This window comes from Hibiscus syriacus, unplaced genomic scaffold (genome assembly GCF_006381635.1).
Source record: "Hibiscus syriacus cultivar Baekdansim isolate YM2019G1 unplaced genomic scaffold, ASM638163v2 tig00112249_pilon, whole genome shotgun sequence".
Taxonomy (NCBI): domain Eukaryota; kingdom Viridiplantae; phylum Streptophyta; class Magnoliopsida; order Malvales; family Malvaceae; genus Hibiscus; species Hibiscus syriacus.
The window spans coordinates 405,218-414,007 of record NW_024063281.1 but is presented as its reverse complement, the minus strand read 5'-3'; the positions used below and the strand labels follow the sequence as shown (position 1 = coordinate 414,007).

Sequence of the window (8,790 nt, the reverse complement as noted above, 5' to 3'; positions counted from 1 at the left end):
AAGAAATAGCTCCAAGGGGTATTAAACCTAAAGCTAGAATAGACATAACTATACCTTTAAGCCAAATTCCATATTCATTCCGTCTTGTGATTTGTGTCTGATATTAGTTATGCACATATTTTTAGGAGATATATTTGATCAAGGGTAATGAAAAAAAATATTCTTAAAAGATGGTTGATAAATTCGACATATTTGTTTTAATAGGTGTAAAAGAGTGAAGCATATGAAGGTAAAAAGGAAAATATAAGTGTCGTCATTTATTAATTTTTCTAATAAAACATTTTGAATTAGACAAATTTAAAAACTAAAAGAGACATGTTTAGTAGCATGAAACGAGTATATATTAGTGAATTAATACATTTGTTATATATCTTGTTAAAATCAAAAGATGGAAAAAAATGAAATTCTTTATGGTTTTCTATGTAAAAAAGACACTGCCTCGAAAAAGACTTCTCGAAATGATAATGTCACGGGGATGTATTTTTATCATACGTATAAGAAATAGATATCATTATGAGAAGGATTAATTAGAAAATAAGTGTTTAAATTATATCTTTTTTTTAATTAAATGTTTGAACTTTTTTCGATTCATTCAGGTGTTTAACATTCTAAACGTGTTATAACTTTAGATGCATCGGTCGTAACAGACGTTAAATTCTTTTGTTAAAAGACACGTCACATTCTAGTAGTTTAAAATTTTATTTAAGTTTAGAATTTTAAAATAATATTATATTTTAAAAAAAACCCAAAAATTCTAAAAAACTTGAGAAAAAAAAACCAAAACTTTAAAAACTCTAATTTAACCCCTAAATTTATGTCGACCGCCGCCGTCTGAACTTCCACCTGACCTCACCTTCATTCGACGACCTATAACCCCATGAAAAGCCACCCGAGCAGGAGCAAAATTGACAACCAATCAACGTGTGCACCCATATGAAGCTCTACGTTGCAAATCACTATCCCATGAGATCTCGACAAACAATCGATGACAAGGATGCTGATGTCAGACTATGAATATGTCAAGGATGACATCAACGATGGTGATTGTGGTAGACAAAGATGGTGTCAACGAGTTATGGTCACGTATTAGATTTTTTTAAATGATTTAAGAGAAATTAGGATTACTTTTTAAAATATAATAATTTTTTATTTTTTTCAAAAAAAATAAAATTATCTGAATTACCAAAACATGACATTTGACATTTAATGGAGTTTTTTAATAGATGTTACGGTTGAGAGACCTAAAATGATAACGTTTGTAATGTTAGGCACTTTAATGAATCGAAAAAAAGTTTATAGACACCTACTTGATAAAAACGGTATACTTTGGACACTTATTTTCTTATTAACCCTTAGAAGAATCAAAAGTTTTTAATAATATTTTAATAAAAAATAAAAAAAATTATTTTAAAAAAATATCCATGCACTAAAATTAATCTGATATTAAGTACAATACTTAAGTGCCTCGTAGCAAACGATCCTATTTTACATATATCTCAGGGTTTTGTTTTGCCGTTGGATTAAATTCTTCCATTCTTAAGTTAATTTAGACCGTCAGATTTCGATGCATGATGATGGAAAAGATAACTTCAAGTCGGTTGGGAACTTGGGTTTTATTCTTATGGGAGGCTGACGGCGTTGGTTGGTGTGATCTTTTGTTATTTTTATTTTGTTCACTATCAATCTTTTGATTTTAATCAATTAGAACTATTTTATTTTAATCAAACCATTATCCGTTAACTTTTAATGGAAGAAGTGACGTGGTAGTTAAAAAACTTGGTATGATTATATATTTGGTCCTTAATATTTATATATTTCCTATCAATTTGATCATAATTTAATTTGATTAAAATAAAATTTATTCTCCAATTAAGCGGTGACTTATATCATTACTTGATTGGAGAATATTTTTATAATTATTTAATCTTATTTATATATTTTTATGATTGTATATTTGATCATTAATATTTATATATCCTATCAATTTAATTTGATTAAAATAAAATTTAGTCTCTAATTTAATGGAGACATGTGTCACTACTTGATCGGAGAATTTTTTTATAATTATTTATTTATTTAATCCAATTTATATTTTCTCTATTGAGTGAGGAAATTAAAGGGTGAAATAATGCACGAGAAAGGTTTGAATTTAATTTGACAATTAACACTCAATCATCCTACTGCAGTTGTTGGTGCTCGAACCCGTTGTCACTAGGAATAATAACGATTCATTTAATAGTTATATATAATATTAAGAATAAGTTATATAAAATATGTTGTGTTTTTGAACTAAATAAGTTGGTTAGCTCAGTGGTTCATGCATGTGTGTCACCCTATTGACTCAAATTAAAATCATGTTGGGTGCATTATTTCATCCTTTCATTTTCACTTAATAAGGTAGTGACACGTCACCATCTTATCGGAGTAAATATAAATTTGATTAAATAAATTTATAATTATGAAAATATCCTTCAATTAGATAGTGACACGTGTCATTATCTGATTGAAGATTAAATTTTATTCTAATCAAATTAAATTAAGATTAAATTGATATAAAATATAAATATCGAGGAACAAATATGCAATTATAACAAGTTTTTAATTGCCACGTCCCTTCCTCCGATAAAGTAAGCGGACAATGGCTTGATTGAAACATTTAAATAGTTGGATGATTTGATTGATTAAATCAAAACATCGATGATTAAAATAAAATCTGGCAATAATTAGGTGGTCACCAGTGTAGTTTACTCCCTTAATATTTTGGTATAAAGGAATTTTAGTCACCAAATTTAACAATTTTACCAATTTAATCTTTAAATTTTGTTTTCATCCAGAGTAGTCCATGGATTTGTAAACAAATTTTTATTTTGATCCTTTTATGTTGTGGCGTTTTAAATTGTTATTTTTTATGGGTGTTTGTATCATTGGAATGAATAAAGATCAATAAAATATCTATGTTCAAGGATTAACACAAACAAAAGAAGTTAAACAATAAGTTGGAAAAATATCAAATTCAGGAACTAAAAGTTGATTTATCCCCAATATTTATAGGGTAAATTTATATTTAGTACTTTAACTACCACTTTTATTTCATTTTGGTCACCCAACTTTTTTTAAATTACACCTAACATCTAATTTTGATTTCATTTTAGTTATATGCCTTTAAAAACTTAACAGTGACGCTAGCATATCACCATAAGGTAATGTCACATTAGCAGTCCTCTTACTTTTTAAATGATAGATGACTAAAATAAAATCAAAATGTAACATTATGTATGATTTTAAAAAAACAGTTGGGTGACCAAAATGGAACAAAAGTGATAGTTAAGGTACTATACGTGTAGTTTACCCATATTTATAAACCCTACTTATTTCTCAAAATTATAAAAATATCCCCCAAGTAATTCAAATTTAAAATATTGGTCCTTTAATCTCTCTGTTTAACTTAAAAGCCCTAAAAGAACTTAACCATCCCTCCGCCCTCGCCCCCAAAACTCAAAAATCACAACAAAGCCGCCATTGTTGCAGGTCCGGAAAACCTCCCGTTTTTTTTCTTATTGAATTGATAAAATAGTAGAAAAACTAAATTGTATTGCCTTCTGTTCTTAGGTGTTTCTCGAAATATTAGGGAAAATGGGGAAGTTAGGGAAAAAAGCGAGGAAATTTGCGAAGAAGAATCTTCAATCTGTGTTGAAAAGAAAACGGCAGTTGAAATCTATGTTCAAAAGGAAGGCTTCTAAAAGTAATTTATGTTTATTTTAGTAAAATAAAATGCGTTTCTATTGCTTTGTCTATGATTTTTTTTTTAGTTCGAACTGTGGTTTGTTCATCTAGTATTGGGTGTAATAGTTAAATTTGTCAACGAGAACTCTTATTTCTGGTGAAAATTTTACAGGAGATAAGAAGGAGGAAGCAGAGAACCTTGAAGAAGATCAAATAGGGAAGTCGAATGAAAGGTAAAATTTGGTTATGATCATCTGTTTCATTTATATTCTCTCCTTTGCTTTTTAAATTCTGCTTCTAATTGTGCTTCAACGATGCTGATAAGTGATAGTTTGCATTTTCTTAAAACATTTAAAATACATTTTCAGAGGCTTCGAAAGCAAAAATATAGAGGATACTGAGCTTGATGCAGTATTTGGTGATGAGAGCGATGTGGTTGAAGATGATTCCGGCAGCGATGGATATTTATTTGAGGTTTTGAAATATAAAACTTCTTAAAATCTTCAGCTGGCTTTCTTTTGAGGGAAGAAAGGGTTTCCCATATTGATGTTTGAAATTTGAATATATTGATTAGGACTCGAGCTGTCCGTCTCTGGATGAAAATGGAACTCAGAGTGATCAAGATGGTGAGGCACTATGAACAGTTACTCCTCTGTGTTCCCCCCTACTGTTATTGCGAATATTTCCAATTCATTTTCCTGTGCTTTCATAGATATTGATGTAGACAACGGTGGTACTGGTGATTTGTTGGAGCAGAACAGGGCAATTCATTTAGAGCTTGCACAGAAGAAGAAAAAATTAGAGAGGTTGCAGAAAAAGGTATCAGGTCTTATTGACATCGAATTGCAAATTTTGTGAGATTATATAGTGTTTTGAGTCAAAGATTGGTTTGTTCTGATTCCAACTAGGAGTTAAAGACGAACTTCATGCTGATATACTCAAATGAATGCCTCATTAGAATTGTATACTGCAAACAATACTTGAATTAATTACTTAATATAAATGCTTAGTCAGATTTATTTGCTCTTTCGTTCTGACTGAGCTTTGGATTGTATAGGTTTGTTGTTACATAAAATTCACAAATTGTTGCTACTATAATTTTTTTTCATTGATCATTTCTACTATGTTAATGTCAGGATCCTGAATTTTCTAAGTTTCTGGAAAGCTATGAGAACGGCCTTGGGAAATTAAAGAATGAGGAATATGTAAGTTCTTTAATGTCGTTTTTTGCCAACTAGATTATGTGTTAATTGTTATTAGATCGGAAATTGCGTCAATCTTTTTAGTTTTTTGTTTTCTCGGTATCATTTGCTCTTGATTTGCGTTTGTTTGCACTTAGGTTACAATAGGAAAGAACCTACAAGCTTTTCTAACGTTGATCCTAATTTTCTGTGTCAGAAGATTATGAAATTGTAAGTCTTGGGGTGAAAGCAACACTTACAATTAATATTTAGTGTTGCATGGTGCAAATTAAAACCAAAAAAAAATTAGTACCACCAAGGTTAGATACTGAGATGTATGATATATCTTGTATGGAGTAAAGGGAATATATTGACGTATTGTGCTCCTTTCTTTGCCTGAGATATTATGATTGCATGCTAATATGGCATGTTATTGAAGAATTATGAACTCGTGATCATTTGCTAGTATTTCAGAAAATAGAAGGAAAAGTAGTGGAATTCTTTGATTCCTCCCTTCTGCCCTTATTTTGTCCATCTGATGGCAGTGCCTTTCTGAACTTTTTATTTTTTACCTTTTGTGACAGTATTCCGATGAGGACAATACTAGTGAAGATGGCACAGAAAGTCCTGAGAAAGGCACTGTAAATTTAAGAAAGGACAAGTTGTTGACTAGCTCTGCTCTTAATTTTTTGTGCCAATTACTCAGAGAGCATCATAGTATTTCTGCACTTACTAGTTTATTGAATGGGTATAGAACTGCATGCCATTATGATCTTCATGATGTTGCCTCGTGCTGTGGACATCCAGACAGCAAAGCCTTTTCCAAGATTTTAATCTTCATGCTTCAGGAGGCTGATAATATTTTTCGAGAAATGCTTGGAATATCATGTTCTAGTTGCAAAAAGGAGACCGTTTTAGAGTTGAAGAATAGTTCAAAATGGAAAACTATGAAGCCACTAATCAAGTCTTATTTGAGAAGTACACTGTTTCTTCTGAATCAGGTTACTGACTCGGAGATACTCGCCTTCTCCTTGGTTAAAATCAGAGCCTCGGTAATATTTTTTGCTGCTTTTTGTCCGTTGCTGCAAAGACTAATCAAGGTATTGCAATCCATGAGATATGACACTTGATATATATATTGTGATCAGTTTTGTAACTTTTGTTAGTACTAGTAGTTTTAGGATATAGAGGAATGATAATATTGTTTATACTATTCAGTTGGTATATATGTGGGAATTAGGAGAATGCAAGACATGAGGAATCTTGTAATAATTCTTTTAAACTTTCATTTTTTGTTCTTATATTTCCATCAATACCTTCTTGCTATTGAATAGCTATCTAATTATTACTTTTTTCATACTCAGCAATAACACTTTAAATTGATTACAGATTGCAGTTCACCTATGGGTAACAGGTGAAGGGACTCTTGCATCACATTCTTTCCTGGTCATAAAAGATGTGGCTTCTGTGTTTAGCTCAGATTGTTTCGACTCATGCTTGATTAAAACATATAAGGCCTTCATTGGTCACTGCAAATTTGTCGATCCAGTATCTTCCAAACACATTCAGTTTCTGCGCAATTCCTTTATTGAGCTTTGCTCTCAAGATGTGCAAAACTCATCCAAAAAGGCATTTGTCTGTGTGGAGCACCTTTCTAAGATATTGCAGACGGGTCTACAAACAAAGAAGAAGGTATGCATGCTCATGTCTTTCGTGTTATCATTTAATTTGATGAGACACGATTGGACATTGTTTCATTATACTTTTAATTTGATCCTATGGATATATGTAGTTCATTATTACTCTGATGTTATTAGGCAAGGCCAAGGTTTTGATGTTGCTTGTTTGTTATTGCTTGTAAGCAGGAGGCTGTAAAAAGGATATGCAGTTGGCAGTATACAATCTGCGTTGATCTCTGGGTTACATTTATATCAGCAAACATACACGATTATGATCTTCAGCCATTGTTATACGTTATCATTCAGATTATCAACGGAGTAGCTGTCTTGTTTCCTGGACCAAAATATTTGCCTCTAAGAATCAAATGCATTCAGTGGTTGAATAACCTTTCTAGTGCAACTGGGGTTTTCATTCCTGTTGCATCATTTGCTATGGATATTTTGGAATATAAAACTGGAAAGGTCAATGGAAAACCCGGAAAAGATTTCAACTTCTCTTCCACCATAAAGGTTAGGATTTATCATCATTGTTACTCTGAATTGAAATGTCCTTTGCGCGCAAGATCTATGTAGTCTTGCTATAATTAACCTGGATGTTTTGATGCAGTTGCCGAAACATTTGCTAAAATCTCGAAACTTTCAAGACAAGTGTGTTTCGTCCGTCATTGAATTACTTGCAATGCACTTTGCTCAATGGAGCTGTCACATAACTTTTCCTGAGCTGGCTACTATTCCTCTCATCTGCCTCAAGAAGTTTGTTGAGACTACAACCACTGAGAGTTACCGGCGTGTGGTGAAGCGATTTATCGATCAGGTAAGGACTTTTCGGAACTTGCAGTTGTATGTTGTTCGAACCAGCTCTGTCTTGTTAGTGTTGAGCTACATAGGAATAGAAGAAAGTAATCTCAAACCTCCTCCCTGAAAAGAAAATGCAATCTTTTACATCGTGCTATGAAAAAAGAAAAAATAAGTGAAAATAGGAAGAAGATGATAAAAGTTCAGTTCTTTCTGATGTTTTAGGTGGAGCAGAACATTGAATTTATACAGAGGAAGAGAGATGAGGTGGCATTTTCACCGAAAGATCATCAATCTGTCGAATCATTTCTTCAGGTTTACCTTCCTTTACTTCAAAATTATATGTAAATTGTCTATAATTGTAGCGAAGGGATTTCCTGAACTTCATAAATGGTTGGGATGCAGTATGAAAAGTCCAATGCCAAGGCTCCATTCACACAATATTACAAGAGTATAATCGAGAAAGCGGCTTCCTCAAAACTGGTTATGAATCAGAAGATAAGGTGCCCTTCTTTCTTTCTCTCTTTCTTGGCTCTGATCTTTACACTTCTTCGGGTTTTGGGGTGGGGAAAGAGGGGATGCTTTATGATTCTGGCGCCATTTCAAGTTATTGTTTAGCAACATCATGAATGCCGAAACACATTGATGTTCATTTAGAACTAACCCGTCATTGGTACTGCAGTTCCTTGCCTCAATCGAAAAGACAGCTGCCAAACGACACCGTCCCTGTGAATGCCATTGATGAAGTTTTGGAGGGAAATAAAGTGGAGATGTCGACTAACAATGGAAAAGTCCGAAAAACGAGCAAGAAAAGGAAAACATAAGATAGACACCCTGCCATTGCCTCCGTCTACTAATTCGTAAGAGTAGGCAAACTTATTCTTCATTTTATAGATCGATTATTCAATGATTTGTGTTTGTAAAGCAGAAATGCGAAGGAAAATTTTGTTAGCAAAAGGTGGGTTTGAACATCAAGGCAAACAAGTTTTGCATGCGACATTAGTTATAGGAGAATCAAATCTTGGATTATCTGTTGGTTTAGATTCTGTTGATGGTGTTCTTCGTTTATCGGCGATAACGATCTGAACGAATTTTGCCGTTATTAAGATGAAACCTTTACAATTGATTTATGGTTGGTAAGTGGTGAAAGTTGTGTTTAATTGGAGAGGGGAAGACCAGGGTTTCAAATCGTAATCGCATTTTTGGTCATTTCGTGTTTACCGTGATTTCGGCCGTCGCGGGCGCCATTACGGGTGTAGCGGCTAATTCGGAAGGTGAAGCTACCGCTATTTCGCGGGCACTATCACGTTTTCGGACCACATTTTGAAACCCTGTGGACGACCCGCTCTTGCTCTCCCCATGGACGAGACGACAATGGTTTTATTTGATATATTTATTGTACAAATTACACA

General features: G+C 32.8%; 1 protein-coding gene across 1 annotated transcript; it reads left to right on the top strand.

Moving 5' to 3' along the window:
- Positions 1 to 3,439: 3,439 nt before the first annotated feature.
- LOC120176474 (nucleolar complex protein 2 homolog) lies at positions 3,440 to 8,496 on the top strand. Its single transcript, XM_039182902.1, has 14 exons — positions 3,440 to 3,528; positions 3,610 to 3,742; positions 3,896 to 3,956; positions 4,092 to 4,197; positions 4,298 to 4,349; positions 4,436 to 4,542; positions 4,860 to 4,928; positions 5,489 to 6,004; positions 6,294 to 6,596; positions 6,770 to 7,093; positions 7,191 to 7,397; positions 7,604 to 7,693; positions 7,784 to 7,881; positions 8,061 to 8,496. The coding sequence occupies exons 2-14, from the start codon at positions 3,634 to 3,636 to the stop codon at positions 8,200 to 8,202; spliced, it is 2,184 nt and encodes a 727-aa protein (XP_039038833.1). The 5' UTR covers positions 3,440 to 3,528; positions 3,610 to 3,633; the 3' UTR covers positions 8,203 to 8,496.
- Positions 8,497 to 8,790: the final 294 nt, after the last annotated feature.

Bases quoted from the DNA above. Each gene is read 5' to 3' on its own strand.
- LOC120176474 (XM_039182902.1), top strand. From the start codon at position 3,634: ATGGGGAAGTTAGGGAAAAAAGCGAGGAAATTTGCGAAGAAGAATCTT. The intron at 7,094-7,190 runs GTTAGGATTTAT...GTTTTGATGCAG, and splicing joins ACTTCTCTTCCACCATAAAG to TTGCCGAAACATTTGCTAAA. The intron at 7,694-7,783 runs GTTTACCTTCCT...GTTGGGATGCAG, and splicing joins CTGTCGAATCATTTCTTCAG to TATGAAAAGTCCAATGCCAA.